The sequence below is a fragment of the Plectropomus leopardus genome, chromosome 18 (assembly GCF_008729295.1).
Source record: "Plectropomus leopardus isolate mb chromosome 18, YSFRI_Pleo_2.0, whole genome shotgun sequence".
In the NCBI taxonomy this organism is placed as follows: Eukaryota; Metazoa; Chordata; class Actinopteri; order Perciformes; family Serranidae; genus Plectropomus; species Plectropomus leopardus.
The window spans coordinates 28,189,391-28,212,076 of NC_056480.1; the positions used below are offsets into that span (position 1 = coordinate 28,189,391).

Consider the following 22,686-nt stretch of genomic DNA (forward strand, 5'->3'; position numbering starts at 1 on the left):
ATCTCACTCTTGGAAAGAAAGCACATTTTCCAAAAATGTTAAACTTCCTTTTGTAAAAGTGACTTCTGCTCTGTACCCTCCACAGAAAGGTCCGAGACGCCACGGGAGTCGATATCAACATGCGTGTTGGAGTTCATTCTGGGAATGTCCTGTGTGGTGTGATTGGCCTCCGCAAGTGGCAGTATGACGTGTGGTCACATGACGTGACGCTAGCCAATCATATGGAGGCAGGAGGTGTGCCAGGGTAAGATGTAACCATTACATAAAAAGAATGTTTGACTTGATCTCAGTGCATCTGCTGTGCTGCTTTGCAGATCATTGTAATCATTGTGTGGTTGGCAAACTAGGCTGTCAGTTTTAGTTTGTAAAGCAGACATGAAGCTATGTTTTGGGATTTCCTGCTCTCTTCGTGATTCATGTTGAGTCGCACTTAATGAAGGCATTGAATTCCCATCTGCTCCACTGCAGTTCCATGTGGCCTAAAGTCGAAGTGAGCAGGTCTCAGTGGGCAGCAGTGCCATTGTATCATTATCTTGAGTTCCAGTGGATAGTTACAGAGGCTGTTTTTGAGGCTTTTTAACCTCTCAAAAGCAAGGTAACTGCTTCTTTGCTCTCAGATTAATCTGTTATCAGCATGAAATATCCTACATCAACCAGTATAATATGAAAATATGTTCATATCAGTATCAGTGTTCTGTAATCAGTGTTGGCGGAACCATAGTAAACCAACCCTATAAACACAAATAGGGGCAATATATCAAATGAACTCAATGTATCATTGCTTGTTCCACATGGGATATACAGTATATATCCCAACTATATCTCCAACATATCGGTGTTATGCGCTGTCAGCCAGAAGCTCTGTCAAAAAAACCCTATAGATTTTATCTAGTTTTAAGGAATATTTAATGCTGCACCTTTAGATCTTTGTATCCTTAACTAAGTATTTTCACACTGTGAAGTATCTTAACAATCAGATGTTCGGATTCTTAGTTTTTAGTTCCCCATTCAATTTCAATTCAATCCAATTCAATTTTATTAATAAATTCCATTATCACAAAACACAGTTTGCCTCAGAGGGCTTTACAGCGTACGACATCCCTCTGCCATTAGACCCTCACAATGTCTAAGGAAAAACTCCCCCAAAAAAATCCTGTAACAAGAGAAAAAAAAAGGTAGAAACCTCAGGAAGAGTGACTGAGGAGGGATCCCTCTTCCATTATGGACAGACCTGCAATAGATGTCGTAAATAAAAATTATATTACAGTAATGACAGAGAGAAAGAAGAAAGAGAGAGGGAAAGAGAGGGGGAGAGAAGCACAGCAATAATGGCAACAATAGCATATCATATATCAATAGTGATAAACGTAAAATTACTAAATTCACTCTATGATAGCATGTGATGTTACGTGCAAATATCTTAGGAGTTGATAAGAATCCCATTCGTATATTAATAGTGGAGGCATGACGCATAATAATGGCAGTAGAAGGTCGCGTCGAGCAGGATCACAGCATCTGCACATCCAGGGCCCACGACACAGGCACAGCCTCAGACAGGACCACAGCAAAAGCACAACCAAGACCACGATCAAGGCGAGCCGGAGCTGCAGCCACAGCACGAGCATGGCCAAAGGCAGGGTCACAGCATCAGCACAGCCATCACCACGATCCAAGCACAGCCAAGATTGCAGCCAATATCTGGGAAAACTGGACAGCTTGCAACAAGTGAGTCTACCGTCAGCACACCCAGCTTGTGTGTTAGCACAGTAGCTAGCTAATAACCAATGACAGCAGAGAATACTACTAGAATCCTGGTCTTAACAACAACCATGGCTGTATGTGTGGATTGTAATCCTACTTTAGCTCAGCTGTAAACATGACATTGCCCGACTACATGCCGATCTCAAGCAGAAGGACAAGCTAATCCTGGAGCTGTCATCCGTAGCTTCATAGCAGTCAAAACACTTCCTCCTGGGCAGACGTGAGACCAGTCTGTCTTGCACCCAGGACCATACAGCGCTAGCCGGGGATACGACACAACTATTTAGTGGTCTGGAGGTGAAGAGTCCCACTCCATGGGTCTCCCTATCCAGGTTACAAGCAGCAAGCCATTTCAGGGTACAATCTCCCCAGCTTGAAAATAAATTTCAAGTCTTGGAAAACCTGGCCTCTCCACCTTCCCTGGCACACCCTGGCCCAGCTAGATGTCCTCCACCATCAGCGGCCGTTTTAATTTAATATCCTGGATGAGGATGATTTTCCGCCGCTGACCGGCCCATCACATCTAAAGAGGAGTGGAGCACACCTCATCGGCAACTGCACACCAACTTGGACCCTGATCTCCTGCATGGCAGCGGTTGCTAAAGGAGGCAGTGTGAAGGCACTCTGTCTACTCCAAACCGGCAAACAGCAACATCTACCCCAGTGCTCTGCATTCTTCAGACGGGATGGTCTCCACCCAAGTTGGCTCGGCGCTCACATGTTGTCTGCAAACATAATCTACTGTGCCCTTTTCTGCCCACCTGCATGACTGTTTACTATCACAGACACGTGTCCCAACCCCTGATATTCACTTCTCATTAGCCACCAGCTCTTGCTCTGCACAGCCATCTAAAATTATTGCCCCTAGTACTGTCAACCTCTGCTGGCCACCTACTGCATTACATTCACCACACATGATGATAAGGCTGCAAATCCTCAGCTCCCTATCCCAGTCATTGTAACAGCTAGAACCCCTAACTTACACTACACTGTGGTGTTAACTGGAAAAATCTTTTAACCTTAAAATCCACCTCCCTTATTTCACCTTGCCAGTCCCCTTTATTTAAATCATCTCTTTTTAATGTAAACTAAACCCAATCCATGCTTTTTAAGTGAATGTTCTGAATTTTTATCTTCTGTTGTACTGACCTATGACAGTGTTGTAATTACTGGTGATTTCAACACCCATATAAATGAGCTCTCTAATCCCACAAATGTTAAATTCAAAGCCATTTTAGAAAATTTAGATCTCACTCAGACAATCAATGAGTCACTGGGGTAATACCCTTGACCTGGTGATGTCCAAAGGCTGTGACACTATTAATGTCTTGGTGATATGACTGTATCTGACCATTTCTGTGTTTGTTTTGATTCATGTTTGCCAGTAACAAAAAGCACAGATAAAGTTACCATTCAAAAGCATTTTATGACTCTGAAGCACAACTTAATATAACATAATTGGCTAGGCAATATCTTCTTGATATAAATGGCTCACTAAATGAGATGGTTGCTTTATTTAATTTCAACATACTCTATAGTCTGAATACTGTAGCCCCGTAAAGGATGATCGAGAGATCCCAAAGAAAACCAAGAGTCAAGAGATCATGCAGAATAGCTGAAAGAAAATGGCAGAAATCTGGACTCACAGTCCATTAAAATGTATACAAGGACAAAATAGCCTCATCTAACACTGCTCTACGCTCTGCTAGAAGAGCCGACTTCTCCAAGGTGATAACAGAGAGTGGTAGCAACTCAAAAATACTATTCACTACTGTAAATTGACTTTTGAATCCTAGGTTAGACAATGACCTTCTTAGTCAGGCATCTCCTGCAAAATGTGAGTAATCTGCCCAACTTTTTTGTGTCCGTGTATTCTATTAGAGCAGACATTCTCAGAAATCCTCATAGCTATGACTGCCATCCTAAAGAAAAAAGAGGCTCATGTCAAAATTCAAAACAATCTCAGAGTCTGAACTCTGCAAAATTGTGTCAGAGAGTAAATCTTCTACTTGCTGTCTTGACCCTGTCCCAAGCACACTCTTAAAAAATTGTTTTATTGTGTTCTTAAGCCTGTCAAGGATATTATTGATACGTCCCTGGAAACTGGAGTTTTCCCAGATGCCTTCAAAACAGCAGCCGTAAAACCCATACTGAAAAAAACAAACCTTGACAATGGAGATTTAAGTAATTATAGACAAATATCAAATCTTTCTTTTTTTTAAGCAAAATACTTGAAAATGTTGTTTTTATTCAAATTAATAATTTTCTGGTTGAAAGGACATTTTTGAAATATTTCAATCTGGTTTCCAGGCTAACAATAGTACAGAGATGGCCCATCGACATAATCGACGTTATTGATTACGTGAATACGTTGATTCATGTAATGTGCGTCGAAGCGTTGCACCGTTTCATCCAGCACGTGGAATGAGGGCTTGAGCAGCGCCGGGCGTGTTGTTTTTTGCTTCGGCACTCATGTATCAAGTTAGAGTGTGTACACTGCTCGCAAGAGCAGTGCTTGTCAGGCGCGTCTGAGCTGCGTGTCAGCTGCAGCACATCTAAAGAAACGGCAAGCCACTGTTTTTTTTTTTTTTTTACCTGTGGCGCTTGCGTTCATTGACTCTAGTCTAGTGGTAACTTTATACTGGAGTTTAAAGTCTCTCTCTGTCACAGAGATGAGAAAATACAAAGATGTGTTTTACCTCATCTTCCTTGCTTCCCTTTCAAAACAAAAGCTATCTGACTGTGTCTCTGGCCAGAATGCCAACAGCTGCTGATACAATGTATTTTATTTTGAAACATTTACAGGACGGGTTCTCAGCTGTGCAGGAGCTTGTTAACTTAACATTATAACATAAATGAGTGGAATATGTGCTTATAAATATGAAATACAGCACTCATATCAGCAGGCAGTGGTATACCTGAAGGCCAATTAAGGCTGGTCTATTTTGATGCAGAATCAAAGTTATAATTATTTCTGTTAGAGAAAAGTTATGGTGTTTTTTTAAATTGCACTAATTTTACTGTAAGATGCTAGATTTGAGGTTTTGTCACTGTAAGAGTAACTTTTGTTACTGGTTTTGGTTTTTTTTGTTACTCCTAAAAGTGACTTGTATTTTACATTGTTTTATTTATTTTGCTGTTGGATTGCTAAATGTAGATTGTACTACATTCCTTTTACTTGAGTGGAACAAGCTCTAGCATTAATTTTGTTTTGGAGAGACTTTATATCAAACTGTAAAACACAGATTACCAGTTAAGACTGTGATATTTTTTGTTGGGGAATAATGCCCTGCAGTGTATGACAAGTTTTAAAATGTTATTTTCAGTCTGCATTCCTTGTATGAAAAGTGCTCTATAAATAAAGTATATTAATCATTATTTATTATTATTATTTTAATATTAACATTGAGTATACATTTTCACATCATTTTTTTAAAGATGGCAGATGAGAATCACTTTGGCGTTTCAGTTCTTTCACACTCTCAAGTTGAAAGGCCCTGTGGTAACAGTTTAACTTTCTGCTAACTGCAAACAGCTAACTTTTGATGGCAATCTTCAAGTGTACAGCAAAAACATCAACAGTTCCAGCTGGGGATCGGTCAGGTGTTCCAAAAATAATAGCGCCAGTGGTTAAACTTTGATTTATTAATTTTTTAACAGTACTTTATTTAACTTTCTTTTTACAGTCCTCTAACTTTCCTATAATAGTACTTTCCTAAATTTTCTTATAACCGTACTTTTTGTAACTTTACTATAAAAATTATTTTATTTAACTTTATCATAGAAATACTTTATTTAACTGCATTATAACAGCAGTACTTTATTTAACTTTGTTCTAATATGCACTTTATTTAACTTAATTATGACAGTATTTTATTTAAATTTTTTATTTATAACTATCTTGTTTAACTTCATTGTAACAGTACTTTATTTAACTTTATCATAACAGCACTTTATATAAATTCATTATAACAATACTTTCAAATAAAGTACTTTAACAGTACTTTATTTGAACAGTGCTTTAAAGCACCAGTGGTTAAGCTTTGAATTATTTTAATGTAACAGTACGTATTTAACTTTCTTAAAAAAGTACTTAATTAAACTTAACTATATCAGCACTTTATGTAACGTTATTATAACAGTACCTTATTACAGCATTTTATTTAATTTTATTATAACAGTATTTTATTTTTAATAATATTCTAACAGTACTTTATTTAACTTTAGAAAAGCAAAACTTTAACTTTATTTTTTGATAGTGGCAACTTCAACTTTATTGTAACTGTAGTTCATTTAGTTCATCTTGTAATTTTGTATGGTAGTTTAGAAGGAGATTTCACAATAGCAAGATATATATTCCGTGTTGCGATATAGTCTACAATTACAATATAAATTTTAAGCCACATTGCCAAGCCAGCCCTAAATATGAAGATATGCCTGAGGGAACAACATACTAATGTGTTGCAGCAGCATTGGGAACAAGCACAATCAACACTCAACTGAAAAGTTTTATATAGAAGTATACTAATTTCTTGACCCTTTGCTAACTTCATCAGGAAGTGCACATGTTCACAGACTTGATGTGGAAAATGTATGCATGTCTGTTCTAATTCTATCCAACATTTTAGTCAATTATAGCCACCTCATTTTACCAATCAGCTCAACATGTGTTATGTGGGCATTTGCTGTGGCATCCCAGCACTGCAACAAGCATGGAGGAATTGGCTGGTGGTTATGTGTATGCAGCACAGAAAATAAGCTCCCACTCTGTAGTCTCGCTGGGCTGGTTTGTCTCCTGTTTGCCTACTAAAAAAAAAAACCACATTCCCCTCTCCTTCCCTCTCTGCATAGGTAATAAACAATGTTGAAAAGGGAGAATTACAGGTTATTTTTGTTATAAATCAGGAAAGTAAAAAATATTTTTGAGGGAGCTGTTAATGACACAAGCTCTTAACCTATCATCATCTGTCCTGCCTCATCTCCAGACGGGTCCACATCTCTTCAGTGACGTTGGAGCATTTGAAGGGCTCATATAAGGTGGAGCCTGGAGACGGTCAAAGCCGAGACTCCTACCTGAAAGAACACAGAGTGGTCACCTACCTGGTCATCAACCCCAAGGTCAGACACCATCACCAACATGGTTTTTACATTCATACAGTAAGAAAGCACATGGCTTACCACTTTGACCCAAAGGGAAATATATCAAGAGCTATCAGATGGATTTCCATGAAATTCAGTACAGACATGCATGGTCCCCATACAATGAGGCCTACTTAGGGATTATTCATTATTTATTAGGGAGGAGGGGTTGGTTCAAAATGGGGGAGGCATTTTAAATAATGTTTTAGGCGCTGGGGAGGGACTGATGATCGCTGATAAAAAAAAACCAAACCCAGTCCCTTACTCCCCTGAGCACAGGAACAGTGCTGGAATCTGAGGCCAACTTAGATAGTAGCCAGACCGTGGAATTACATCTTTTGGGTTCAACATGTGATGCCCTGGAACCTAAAGAATTTTTTCCCACACACTGATGCATCATTCCCACTGCACAAAAAAAATCTGCTAACACCCAATAACATCTGACTTTTAAATACAGTGAGAATGCTTCCAATCGGCATTCACACCTGGGTCAAATTACTCTGTAATAGACACAGGTGAAGGGTGAAGTTGCACAGACACACCAACAAAACAACCCAGAAACACACACACACACACACACACACACACACACACACACACACACACACACACAAGAAAGGCAGACTTTTACCTTGCAGCAGTGTGTTCTCTGGCAGTGGGAATGTAGTCAATTGCCTATATTTAGCGGGTCTACCCGCGTGCACGTTTTAAAATTGGTGAAAAACGGGCCTTTACATTGTAAACGAGACGTCTGGTAATCAGTGGATACAATTTTTGTGAGTGTCACAAACCCCACAAAATAACTAGTGACTCACAATCTAGATTTTATCCATTCAGTCCAATAACATTATGAAAGTCTGGAAGAGCCGCAAAATTAAATCGTTTTATCCCCATTCGAGTTAGAAGAGAGCTAAACCGTTTGGCCAGTGGAAGTCTCCATTGCACTCACTCCATGGGCCCGACAGTGTGAAAAATGAGGGTAATCTTTGACAGGAAAGCTAAACTTGCTTGGCTTCATGCGCCACTGAGCGACTTTTATAGGAATGAATGGCCCCTTGCCTCCCATGCTGTATTCAGCTTTCTTCATAGAGATTGGGGATGTGTTGTTATCAACAGCGAGTTGGTTATTTTTGAAGGATAAGGAATCTGTCATCTGTTGGCTGTTCTCCAAGTGTCAAAAAAAAATGCTGAACTAACACAAAACACTACTTAATGAATACAATTCAAAATATAGAATATCCAGCAGTCAGTCAGACACCAGCTTATCTTTGTCTGGTTGATTGTGATTGGCATTTGGTTTGTACCCATCTTGTCGAATCACCTTGTAGGACCATAACATGTATATACAAATTTGGTGATTGAGTAAAATAAACTGTTGCTTTATAGAAAATGCTCTGACTTTTTACGATAATTTAACTGTTTAAAAGCCCAGTAGATAAGCTGAAGAATGTGTGGTGGCAAAACTGAAAGCAAGAATATTTTTTAGTAGTTCATAAAAACATTTTTTGGGTACATGGTTTTCACAGGGGCCAGCAAATATATTATATTCCTTCTGCATTGTCCTTTATATGTTATCATTTGGAAACCAGTTTGGATTTTGTCAGGAGAGTTGTCAGGAGCAGTTATATAGTTTATGTGTTTGGAGGCTGACTTTTTCATGTCACTTTTAGCAGATGTAATGAGCTAGAATGCAGAAATATGAGGGTCTGTTTTCAGCAGACAACAACTGCTTTACAAACATTTCCATGTGCAGGCAGGTTTACAGTCCTACACCACGGTCTTATCCTGCTGAGAGCTCAGTAAGCAGCTGATCAATATGACAATGTCATGTATCAGAAAATAATATTAGTGTGTTATTAAATAAACATCTCTCCATGTGTTTAGGTGGTCGCACACTGAGAGAATATTAGAGAGAAGTCTCTTTTCACTGCTGGAGGCGTTGTGAGTGGACTGAGTGTGGACCAGTGCAGCTCCTCCTGTCAAACCAGGATGTAAAAGGGCCGGTTAAGGACATTTCAGAGAGCTGCCTCTTCTGTGAACTTTCTGCTGAGAATTTCTTTATATAGAATTTGTTGTTGGCATCCAGTCTGTGCTCAGTGTTTTTGGCTTGGCAAGTGAAAAACCATGCTTAACAGTCCTCTGCCTTTCTAATCCCTCCATAACTTGGCTAAGATGCACCCACCCCCTAAAATATCTGAAGTGAGGCCTTCAGGCATCCTGTCTTCACTATCGGCTTGCTCCATAGAACTCGGGTCTCTGAGTGGCATTTTTTTTTTGAGGAAATAAGGTCTTTACAGTTTCTAGTGCATCTTTTGAAAATGGCACCAGTGACACAAAAAGCCACGGTGTCTTTTCAGAATCAATCCCTCCAAATCTGCTCCTCTGGCTCCTGTTTTGTCTTCTGCTTTCCATTGTCTGATTCCTCTCCAGAGAGCTTGACCAAGGCATTGTAGCTTTCACATAAAGTCATCACATCTCGACAAACTCTCCCTCTCTCCCTCTCAGAGTCGGATTCAAAACTCAGCACTAGCAAATTACAGTTTCTGTGTGAGCGCTGAGTTATTTTATCAGACAGTAGTCTTGTCGGTTCATTGAAGTGAAACACAAAAGTTACCCTCACCTTCATAGAAAGCAAATGCACATTTTTTTCATATTGTTTCAATTATCATCAATCTTAATGTCAGAAAAAAAGCCAGTTATCTGTGGGATTTTTTCAGAGATTATTTTGTCCGCCATTTTTTATTCACACTCTCTGTCCTCTGCAGTATATTAGGGCATTTCACGAGAGATTGGCACCTGTTTACATGCGTTTCAACTCTGGTTGGGTTGCACCAAAATCTTTAAAACTGGCTTGGTATTAAGAGCAGAATGGACCAATATACCAAATTTAACATGCTTGACTTCCAAGTGGAACAAATTGACACAGTGTCCCAAGAGCAAACCAGTGTTTGACTATTATCACATAGCATCACATAACATCGGAGCTCTCTTTCCACGCTGAACCCATTAAACATGCACTCCTGTCATGTCATGTACATAAATTAAATTAGTATCAGCTGTGTGCTCAAGATCAGACTGTATATGTAACCACAAAGATCGGCGAGTAGTCGACTTGCTTTCTTGCTACGTTTCTAACATTACTTTTGAAAACAGAAAACAAATCTGATGTTTTAAAATTTACTGGAAATGACAATAGCCAACAGCAGGTAGCCTAGCTTGTTATTAGCAATAGTCAGTTAGCTTAATAGAAACTTTCAGCCTCCTGACAGTTTATTTTGTTTACCAACATCAGTCCTAATCATAACTGTCCAATATTTATTAATTTTCAGAATTTTAAACCTTTAAATGCTAGGTTTTTGTCATGATGCCACTATGTTTTTAGATTAAAAAATTAATTGATTTCAATATACTACATGCTAGTTTTTTTTGGATGATCACAGCCTAAGATATGTCAATAATTAGCAGCAACACTGATTTTTATTAATTAATTTTTTTTGTGAGGGTCGTATGCTCACACTCATATCTCTCTGCACACAAAATGCACTTTTCAAAATCAGACTTCAAAAAATATTATACATTAATGTGATTTTCTATTTTCATTGCGTTTATGTTTTTAAGACATCCGTCCTAATCATAAATATCAAATTTTCATTTATTTAATTTTTAGAATTTTAACCTCTTAAATGCCAGGTTTTTGTCATGATGCCATGATGTTTAAAAAAAAAAAAGTTATCAGGTGGAAAAAAGTAAATATTACAAATTCCAAGGCAAAAGCACAGAATGACACCCAGAAATAATACAATGCATGTTTTTATGCTTTGATGGCTGTGGGATCAAAAATTGTAGATTGGCACATTTTTTGCAATGTAACAGTTTTGTTTCCACAGTGTATGTTAGACTTATTGTAGGAGCTGAGCTGGAAATTCCAAGATTAAACAAAAATACACAATCTTGCCAAAATCTGTGCCATATGCATGAACAGTCAAAATGTTTAAAAAATGAAGAATGAAAAGGGCTAGGGGTTAAGCCCTACAGTAATTAGGTAAACTGGCAGTTTTCAACCTAACATGAGCCTCTTGATAGTTAATATGTTTTAAAGCCTGACATTATGACCTTAGGAGATCTCTACAAAATATGACAAGATTCTATTCTCTGTCCTTTATTTTCTGTAATAGAGATATATTTTTTTTAATAGCCTATCAGATACTGGAAAAAGGCTGTGGGGGCCCTGTGACATTTTCATGAAGCCCTGAATGGATCAAGGCCAAATATGGAGTATGGATCACAGGAGGTGTCATCTCCACTGTCATTGTAATTGATCGTCACTGTCAGAGCCGTTCAGTGCACCCGCAGGGAATTAACACCGCCATTACGGACAATGACTTTGTCAATTCTTCTAGGCTTATGTGCCATGTTTGGTCCATCACAACACCTGTCTCTGTCAGCAAGTGAAGTAAATCATTGAACATCATCCGACTAATCCTGCTAGATTTGATCCACTCGTTTTTGGAGTTCCATAAGTAATGGGAAAAAGCTTTTACTTTGACTGCTGTGTTGCTTCATGCAGGTTAGTGTTTCTGTCAGCAGTAAAGTGGTGTGGTGTTTGTCAGAGAGAGGCACTCAGCATACATGGCAAAATAAAACGAGAGCGGCAGCGTTCTCTAAAATTGTTTTAAGTAGCTCAAAACACTGACAGGCAGGGCACAGATGTCAAGAGCCATCAGTTGACCACTGTTCCCAAAGTACCTAGTTATTTTTACTGTATTGTGGACTGCTGTTGCAATATTTACTTATTTCTACACTTTGAGGATCGGCTTTGTCAGAAATGAAGGCTTTGTACACAGGGTCTGAAATTAATTTTTTAAAACTTTTTTTTCTGGCACTCAGAAACTTTATCTGCCACTTTTCAAATGTATGTGCTTAATTAGGGAATAACATTTAGATCACTTGACATCATTTAATGTAAAAAATGATGCATGGCAAGGTGTCTTAGCCTCAACATCTGTGCTCTCTCTGGTGGTTTTTGAGGTAAACGGCGTGTCGAAGCCTACGCTTTTGCTTGAAAAATGTCATAACAATCCCTTGTGGGTCACAAGAATTTCCATGCACATAACATACCGGTATTATCTCTGTTGAAGACCCAGAATATTGACAAAATCACATTATCTGTCTACACTAAACCCCTCCATATACATAAAACTCAATTCTGAGCAAACACTGCCTCAATTTATTAGTTTTTAGCCACCTAAAAAAAAAAAAAAAAAAACTATAATTTTAAGTGCACGCTATATTTAGAATATTTTCATTGCTTTACCTTGGCATCAGGCAGCCCTTTCTGACAGGAAATTGAAGACGTAGTTTCATATAGGGGTGAGTAATATATCGAATATACAGGTGCAACTTGCAGATATTATGAACTGGAGAGCTGTTTGATGAATGCTCACAATGAAATAATCCTCATGGTTAAAGGCACTGCAGTAATCTGTTGAAGCATCTGCTAATTCTAACATCCAACTGTTGACCAGAAGCTTCAAAAACATTGACACTTCTTGTCTGAGATGAACGAGGTCCTTCAAAATAAAAGGTTAAAAGGAAGAATAAAAGGACTGACAGTGCTGTGCATGGGCCATGTGCTTTTGAATGTTTTAGAGACGTTGACAATCAGAGGGAATGATTAAAACCATCTGAAATTGACTGCAAACTCAAACAGTTCAGGTCAAAACATGGATAACAAAAGTGTTAAGGCTCAGTTATGTCACTTATGAGAAGAAAATAGCAAAGTCTTTCTCCTTTAAGTGTACTTTGGAATTTATATGCAATAAAATGCACCCTTGCTCATTTTAATATGCTCAGGAGTTTTGCTGCTGATATCTTAAATCATATGGTATGAACAGTATCTTGTGTTAGCTCATGTTAGCCAACCTATAGCAAAATCAGTAATGTCAGTAAATACATATGCCCTTTTCTCTTCCTGTATGTTTCCTCAGACTGAGAGGCACAGCCCTCTGTTGGGTGTGCGCTCTCGTCCCTCTCTGGACGGCGGGAAGATGAGGGCGTCTGTCAGAATGACCCGCTACCTGGAGTCCTGGGGCGCCGCCAAGCCCTTTGCCAACCTCCACCATCGAGACAGCATGACCACAGACAATGGCATGATCAACACAACTGTGAGTGCAATGCTATGTGTGTGTCTGTCAAACACACACACACACACACACACACACACACACACACACACACACGCACACACATTCCCACATAAAAATCAGTCATGAATATAATAATGACTCCTGTTTCAGGACGTTCCAATGGGGCAATACCACTTCCAGAGGAGAGAGAGGTGAGCTGGGAGCAGTACTGCATTTATTATCATGACACATGGAATCACTCTTTTTTAATGGAAGCGCTTATATTCTGTGTCCATGTTTTACTCATGCCTTTTCTGTGATCCCAGGTCCAAATCTCAAAGGAGGAGGTTTGAGGAGGAACTCAATGAGCGAATGATCCGCACCATCGACGGCATCAACTCGCAGAAGTAAGCATCACGTCTGCTGCACATCCTGTGTCTCTCACATTACTCTTAACAATCACACACCATGCAGTCCCTTCAGATAAACGTCCTCCTCACGCTTAGTTGTAGAAACATTAAGAAACATCTTCTCTAATTACAGTACTGTAGTTATTATACTGAACCATAAAAACTTACAGAAACCTCTCATATCCCGTTTCCACCGGTACTAATTCTGGGCCGTTCTGTGCCAGTTGCTAATCTAGAACCAGTTCTTTGTGTTTCAGCATTCAAAGAACTGGCCCTGGCCCTGAAGAACCAGTTGCAGACTGGCACCAACACTTTGTTCGGCCAGAGAAAATAACCACTTACGTCAGTGGCTGGGGGCGTTGTTATCACGACCAACCAAAAAACGGTGGCCACCATTTTTAAAAACCCACATACAGACAGACACAGTTTCTTAACTTGAGCAATATATTATGTTATAATGTGTTATGATATCTATATCATATATTTATATCTATATTCTACGTTATGGCGAAGCAGCTGTAGTCTGAGGAAGGAGCCACCTGCCTCCTTGGGCTGTGATCTTCAGCCAAAGTCCAGGAGAAACTGTAGTTGAAATCCTGACTTCATCAAACTCGTTTCGTGAGCTTGTTACCAAGACATATTTACGTTAACTTTCTCCAGCATAGTAATTACATGTGCATGTAACATTGAATATCACCTAAGGTGGGTTAAGAGACAAACGCGGTTTGCTTAACTGTGATTGGAAATACAACTGCATAGTTGATGCTATAGATAAACGTTAACAAAAACTAAAGTCTTACCTTTAGTGTTAATAAGAATCAGAATATTACATCTCCTCCCAAACATTGTCACCATCCATGAGAGTCCCGATGAGCATTACAAATGCTCTGGAGACATTGTCTCTGGAGTTTTAAGAAGGTTTGTAAAACCAGGAGCAACACTTTGAAATACAAAAAGTCCACTATTGTTGATGGTGTGTATCCGGCGCTAGTGATGCTTGGAAATCAGAAACATATTCGGAGGCTGTATAGTGACGTAATGACATGGAAAATCAAATCTTAAGAGGCTCCTATGTGGAACCAGCTCCAAACCAGCACAACACCAACCCAGCACTAGGTTCAGTTTGAAGGAAAAGGGATGTCAGTTCATCAAATAAATGTCAGTCAAAGAATGTCATGTGGTTTAACTATTTAACCCTTTGAAAAATGAGCAAACTGGTTTTGTTTATTTCAAAAACATGGGGAAAAAATGCAATGAGCAACTTGGCAAGAAATGTCCCACAAAAAAATATATATATATAAGAAGCATATATTATGTAGCAAAGTCATTTTCTTGTTTGTTTCTTCTTTTTTTGTCGCTAATTATTACAGAATTTTATTGTAAATTTTTACACATTTCTTCCTCTTTTTTTGGCCATTTCTTACAATTACTCATTGTTCTTCCCAAGCTTTTGAAAGAAATCAAGCCAATTTGCTCAGGTTTTAAAGGGTTTAAATGCAAGTTTAGGGTGAAAAATGTCACAGATGCTTAAAGCCAGAAATACATTTTGTTTGGTCTTGTTTTAAAGGTATGACAGTGTCATTTCCCTGAGTGCTTATGAATACAAGCGGTTTGTAAATTACCTCCTTTGTTGTCTTTGGTATTTTATAGTGCATTTTACTTAACAAACAACAATTCTGAGATCTTTTCCAAGTGCATAGTATTTTCAATGTAATTTACCAATAAGGCATCGTAATGGGAAAATTACCATCTATTTTGTTATTCATGAAACAATAAAAGGCTCTCTGGCTTTATTGAATGAAAGCAACACATTCATCATAGCTATATTAAAACTGTAATAAGTATACACAATAAAGACTATTGTCCATATTTTGGCTGATTACAGCACAGTGAAAAGATAGATAGTTTTCAGACAGCACATAACCCACCGCAGAGCCTGGTCCCTGTGCTCAATCTGAATCTGTCTGTTTGGTTTGTGTCTGCAGACAGTGGCTTAAGTCTGAGGACATCCAGAGGATCTCATTGTTCTTTCACAACAAAGCTCTGGAGAAAGAGGTAGGCGAGTGCATACAAAACACCTGCCAGCAGTGTTAACTGGGGAAACAAATCAGCGGGACTGTATAGTTGTAAGTGAAACACAAGTCAAACCTTATAGGACACAGAGGCTGCGTTTCCACCAAGCAGTTTGATTCAGTTCGATTTGATTTATTTAGCACATATTAAGTTCATATTAGTTCAGTTCAGTTAGTTCAGTAAGTTCATATTAGTTCAGTTCCATTTGGTACACATTTTTTTAGGGTTTCCATTACGAGAAGTTGTGGATGGTACCAGTGGAACTGTTCCTTCTCGTCCCCATTTCGTCACCCCTCTGAGTATCTAGTACACAGATCTGGTACTAAAAGGTGGAGCTAGAAACCGTGCAGTCTGTTGATTGGTCAGTAGAGAATAAACACTTTGTGCTCAGGGCTGAGCCATGACAAGTTTTTGGTACATTAGTAACTATAACTGTAAAACGAAAAAGGAGCAGCAGCTGGAGACTGAAAAAAAAAAATTATTCACTGGGCCTACTGCCAACAACTTTTAAGGTGGGATGTTTACTTGAAACGCCCATCTATAATTTCAGTATTATAACTTTGACCATTTCACTTGTTTTCATTGTTTCTCTAAGACAGACACTTTTAGTGATACACGGATCTTCAAACGTTTAAAAATGTGTATTCATTGTGACTGGATTATGTGAACTGCATATATACCAATCCTTGCTTGGAGAAAAAGAAACTTGGGGGGAGTGTTGTTCCTGTGTGCTCCAGCAGCACAAAACTGCTGCTGTTGCCTGAGAAGGACACAAGCACAATTTTATTTAAAAAGTTTGGCTGAGGAGTGCTACTTCACATGTGTATTTGCTGGCACCTGTAATCAGTCTTGATATATCTGTGAGCTGCTAGCTGTTATTACAGCCCTGATGAAGACTTTAAGTTGAAACACGTAGACGTCAAGCCCATTTAGGCTTTTTAACTTTTGCAAAACAGTGTACCTTGGAATTTTGGTTTTGACTTATTGACAAAAGAAATAGCATGTCTAACGTCTCCCTACTTTTCTGGGCTTAATTTTATAAATTTATAAATATCCCATTGAGAAAGACTCACTTTTAGCCCTTTTTTGTTCTAAGAATGTCGCCATGCAGCTTTGTTCTGTGGATGATAAACGGATTTAGAGCGAGTGGTGGTGAACAGAGCAGTGAGTGACAACAACCTCGCCCATTTGTAAGAGTACTTTCTGCTGTGGAAACGCCAAACAGATCTAGGGTCGAGGCACATGTTCAAGGGTTGCAAGGGTTGCTTTTAGTTCCAAAGGTACCACACCGAAAGCTTTTGATGGAAACGCTGCTAGATTGTTCACTGTATGGTCCATGTGTCCTCAATTTCCTATTTTTGTCATTGCTTTATTCCAAATAGGGGTGTGGCATATTTTTGTGCATGCTCATGTTAATTTTGGCTTTGGCTTAGCATCTTTTACTGCTGCTGTGTTACACAATTTCATCTCACTGTACCCAATGTTTCTGTCCTTCTTTTTACAGTACAGATCCACAACATTACCAGCCTTCAAGTACTATGTCACCTGCGCCTGCCTCATCTTCTGCTGTATATTCATAGTGCAGGTCCTCGTCCTGCCCAAGTAAGTCTGCGCTCCTTCACAGGATTTACACTGCACCCTCCCTGTAGCATCAGCAGACCAGCTGTGGCAGCGGGTTGATGTGAAAAAGCCATTTGACGCCAGCTGTCTCATCAACAGGACCACGCTGAAATGAGAGAGGCAGGGGAGCAAGAGGCAGAATGCTAAAAAGCACATGGAGATGAAAGGGCTCTAGGTCTGCTAGTGATTACAGATCAGGTGAATCAAAGTGTGTCGTATCTTTAATGGCGGGGAGAGAAACTCACGGTCATGCTAATTTACTGCCTGTAAGAGCCAAAGGTGTAATTCAGCCTCTGAGAGGCCACTGATTGTCTAATTCTCCTCTCCCTCTCTCTTTATCTTGGCTCTGTGTCGCAGCATCACTCTGCACATGAGAAGTGACATCATCTGTTTTATGGCAGAGATCCTTAAATCAGCCATACTGTGTTCCTCCAGAAAAAATATGATACATGAGTGTAACTGCATTACGAAGCATATATAGTACGCTACTGTACAGTCCACACTTTTGCTTACTCAGTGTAAAAGGATTGCATGTCTGAGGTAGAATACATTAGAACCTTGATCACATTTATTGCCCTGGATGGCACTGCAGAGACCCGAGAGGTGCCAAGAGGGTTTAGAGTAATGTGCTGTGTGTGTGTGTGTGTGTGTGTGTGTGTGTGTGTGTGTGTGTGCGTGTGCGTGCGTGTGTGTTACAGAACTGCTGTGCTGGGGATCTCCTTTGGCTTGGCGTTCCTGCTGTTGGCGCTGATCCTGCTCCTTTGCTTCGCTGGTCACATTCTGGTGGGTTTGCATGGATTTATCCGTGAATATGCACATTTTGATATGTTTAATCACGATTTGTTTACTTTTTTTTGCGTATGACCATATCATAGCTGTGATGATACACAGTAGATCAACATGGCCTCGATTGTGATATTGCTGCTATACAGCAACTCTGCCATTTACGTCGCTTGAGCGTGTTTCCACTATCAGCTATGATCTCTGTCACCTTGAGACCCATATCAGACAGTTTGTGTATAGGGATAGCTCTCAGGCTGTGGTTGGTGTAAGAAGAGTGTTTCCCTTTCTCGCTGTACATCCCTGTAATGTCTGTGACAGCTGGTTTACTCCCAGGGATCTGCGGTATGCCACAACCGTGGCAGCTGCTTCCTTCCTAGGCTGCAGGTATAGGGTCTTTGCATTGGGTGAAATTTTGCTCAGGTATTTGTTTTAGCGATTATATCGGTCAGAAAGGATTTCCTCTCTCTTAAACATTGATACAATCAACAGTAACATTAGATAACTACAAACCGTTTGTTTTTGCCTGATTAACACCTGTAAAGCAGAGTGGTACATACAGAGGTAAAAGTCCCAATAATGTTGTACTATATATCGCTCATGGAATGCCTCCTTACTAATCATATTGCTTGGTCAGAACTAAAGGTTGTATAAACATTTTTATTCTTTTATTTGGTTTGCTTTTATTTGTATGATGATCCGGTACAATGATGTATAAATTGTCTCAACAGTTTGAGATGCAGGAATTCAGCCTTTATTTTTTTTTTTACATAAGGTCATTTTTCTACACACCTGTCTACCAGCTGTGCTTTAGATAACACTGAGTACAACTTTAAAGCTACAAAAATATCCACCCTTCACCTAGTGATCCATAAGAGACACAGCTTAACAAGAACACAGTTATCTTTTCCCTCTGCTGACCGGATGTTTCCAACAGCTTTATGCTGCAACTTTTAGAACATTATATCATCTGCAGCTATTCTATGTGAGGTTTATATGAGCTGATCTACCCTTTACTCTCCCTCATACCATAGTTCATCAATCAAGTTGCTGCTGTTGTTTATTATCCAGCACCAGTGGATGGATAGCTGTTATTTACATATTGCAGCAGCTACCTGTCACAAGTGTTTTACGGACAATCAATAGATGATGTCTCCCCTAAGAGCCCATTTCCTCCCTCTTGTTTCTCAAGAGAGTATCATCACCCAGTGAGTGGGTCACCTCTAATTAATGGGGGTTATCAATAACGCTGGGTCTGCCCTGACCCAGATATCAGCTTCGTACACTGCTTCAGTGGATTTATACTAACCGCCAATTTAACACTCAATAAAGGCTGCTGCGATCACTGGTGACAAAGACACAGCTTACAGACAGAGCATGTCTAACATGCCATTGCATTTGTGTAAGTTATTTTTAATGAGGCATTAATAGTTAACAGACGTCTCAGTTCATCTGTGAAAAAGTGCATTACACGGTCATCATGTTTAAACACATTTCTGGGAAATTGTCTTTTCAAGTCAAATGAGCTTAGCTGTCACTGAGCAAAAAGCATCACCACAACCACCGCACAGAGAATTTGTTAGACCTCAAGAGACATGTCAGACACAGAGTGTCTCTGTTCAGCAACAGTCAGAGGGGACACAGTTTATGTCCTTATGAGTCACCACTCAGTTTGGCAAATAAGTGTTAAAATGTTTCTTTTTTGTTCACCCAGACAAACGTCGCTAGTGTCACAAAACAAATGACTCAATCCAAGTGGGAGTGTCCTGTTAGAGCTCATAATGACAGATGCAGTGTTGAGGAGTGATGACCTACATGTAAATAAACTAGTACTATAACTACATTTTTCAGTAGCTTGCTGGTAGCTCATCAACAATCATTTGCATATAGATTCAAGTAGTTATAGTAGTTTTTTCACATTTTGTTAACTACTGAAATGACAAAAAAAACAACAGGCCACCAAAGGAGACGAATGATTTTTTTATTCTTTATTTTATGATAGCTTTCCTTCTGTAATGTTACCTGAATAATCCATTATATACAATGCTGACATTCATGCACTCTCCATGAATTCATCAATAGTGGGTAATGTTGTCAGAGGAGTGTATGTAGACACTTTTTGCAATGGACTCAGCTAAGTGACATGTTTTGCTTAAATGTAACTTTTTATATTATATTTTATGTCATTTCGTATCAAGTGCACAGTGTCGATTTGATCATTTTCGATTATTATTTTTAAGCCTCCGCTTTGACGATAGACAAGGCCGGAGGCATTATGACACATTCTTGTGAATGCAATATCTGAAGATCCCACAAGGAATTTTTTCAAATTCTGCACAAACACCTACTTGTACTTCACGATGAACTGATTAGATTTTGATGGTCAAAGTTCAAAGTCACTGTAATCCTAGCATCCATCTCATACTCGTGAATGCAATATCTCAAGAACACCTTGTCAGAATTTTTCCAAATATGGCCCAAACATCCACTTTGAGTCATGGAAGTTTATTTATGGGCTTTTATTTGTTGTTATTGTTTTTTCATTTTTATTTACTTTATTAATCCCCAAGGAGAAATTAAATTTTTAGGAATTTGAAGGAACATGAAGCTTTAAAATGTCCAGGACTATACTCTAAACTATACTCTAAAAGAAAGACATCATTTCACCTCTGCACGTCCATGTTTGGCATGTATGTGATATGTGAGCTTCTCTGTATTTGTTTAAAATGCTGACTGAGATGTGGTAAAATCAACTAAACTACCCTGACCTATAACATAACACTAGGTGGGTTTTCATTGCAGATTTGCGCGAAACTTAATCAATATTTCCAAACGTCGATAAAACACAATTACGACATGACTGCATTTCCACTGAGTGATGTTCTGTGACTTCTTCTCTGTCGATAAAATTCCAAGAAACATGGTGATGGATGTTCAAAACATTAGCAACTTTATTTCTATTGCAGCCACCACACCAGCCGTCATTATTTCCAATCCAAGGCCACACAGGCATGTTAATGAGCCATAATGGAAAGGCAAGCCTGTTATACGTGGGAGTGGCCACGTATGAGGGATTTCTGGGAGATGATAGTCCACGATTTCACAGAGGAATTGTGTTATATTTGCAATTTCAATTTGTGCATTTGTAAGTTTAATGGAAACCTGCCTACTAATAAAGCCAAAATAGCATCTTGGGTTTATGAGAGACCACACAGTCCCCAGAGGAGTATAATTATCTAGTAGTATGAGCAGGAACAATAAGAGGTTTCCCTTTGAGTTGTATGATAACAGTGCTTTGGGTCTTTTTGCTGCCTCTCTCTCTTTTCAGTCTTTCCTTCTGTTTCTGTGCATCCGCAGCAGGGAAGAAAGGGCTCTTTCTGCTCCCTAAACTGGCTGTTCCCCACTTCCTCTTGCATCATCGTCACCAATAATCCCTGGCTGCGATTGGTCCTCACCATGACAACCACTGCTCTCATACTTGTGATGGCCGTCTTCAATATGGTGAGAAGCAGCTTACAGGTTACGCTGTTGTGCACTGATGTATTAGGTCATTGTGCATGTGCTTGGGTCACTGCATGGGTAAATGTCTATTTTATTGTTATGACATCATATATAACTCTTTCAATCACATCCATGCCAAAAAAATGCAGCACTTATGCATTTCCATGTAGTGTAGTTGTAAAGATTATATATATATATATTATATTATATTATATTATATTATATTATATATATTACTAATACATGAGGGCTTCCAGCTTCATCATGGTGGCAGATAAGGACTTTCCCTTTTTTTATATATTCAGCTGCTGTGCTCGGCTGCCTGTTGATGCACATGGGAGGAAGTGTGTGCTGGCTTGTTTTAAAGTAACTAATTATTGCCTTGTTTAAAAAAAAAGTTAGGGATTTGAATTCAATGTTCTTTTATAACTCAACCCAGTGAGGGTTGAAATGATTAAATGAGTGAATGTTGCCTTGAGAGGCTTTAAAGGAAGTGTGACTAAACTCAGCGAAATCCAGCTCACATTATTTTTCCTCATTATTAAAACCTAATTAAGCAGTTTTAAATCAGACATCAGTAAACTCAGTAACTCCTCTGTCTCCTGGGCAAGTCTTTACAACACATACGTGACGTTAATCACCTGTGGCTGCTGCGACAGTAATGTGATCCATCCTGTCTGTTTTGTTTGTCAGTTCTTTGTGGAGCACCCAGGAGGATCCACAGAGGATGTCCTGACTCCTCCACCTGTGAATCCAACTAATGACAGCCTGCTGGACTACCTGGAAGAAAGCAAGTTTTATCTGCCAGTAAGTACAACCACCAATATCTTAAGAACAGCTTAAACTAGAAAAGTGCACTCAGTGCAATGCAGATCTCCACCAGTACAGGCAGTGAGCAGATCAAAGCCACTCTACACAACTCTGGTAATACCAGAAGTCGCACCACACCTTGTTTATTTTTGATTTGCCCTGATGCATTGCCCAAGGCAGATCAAGTTTTTCTATTCACAAGCACTCTCTCCTAATATGAAAAACACAGCCTCAAATCTTTAATACACATTGTTCATAACAGGGTCATTAAAGGTGTTAACTTTGTCTGTAAGCTACGACATAACAATGTAGGAAATAACAATAAACACATTTAATATTGACAAACTACAAAACCTGGCCAGCATTGAGACCCAATTTGCCCTGCAACAACAACAACAACCTACTTGCTGTTGGCTATATTGTATTATTTACCGGATATGAGACAATATCTGTAAAACTATTCCCCC

At 39.1% G+C, this 22,686-nt stretch overlaps 1 protein-coding gene across 1 annotated transcript in view; it reads left to right on the plus strand.

The window, feature by feature from the left end:
- Positions 1-22,686, plus strand: part of adcy2b (adenylate cyclase 2b (brain)) — an 87,707-nt gene that overhangs the window by 47,307 nt on the left and 17,714 nt on the right. The window contains exons 8-17 of the mRNA XM_042506433.1: positions 86-244; positions 6,747-6,879; positions 12,888-13,064; positions 13,197-13,237; positions 13,352-13,432; positions 15,421-15,490; positions 17,013-17,110; positions 17,827-17,911; positions 21,266-21,409; positions 22,103-22,216. Coding sequence (XP_042362367.1) covers positions 86-244; positions 6,747-6,879; positions 12,888-13,064; positions 13,197-13,237; positions 13,352-13,432; positions 15,421-15,490; positions 17,013-17,110; positions 17,827-17,911; positions 21,266-21,409; positions 22,103-22,216 — 1,102 coding nt within the window. The remainder of the gene's footprint in view (positions 1-85; positions 245-6,746; positions 6,880-12,887; positions 13,065-13,196; positions 13,238-13,351; positions 13,433-15,420; positions 15,491-17,012; positions 17,111-17,826; positions 17,912-21,265; positions 21,410-22,102; positions 22,217-22,686) is intronic.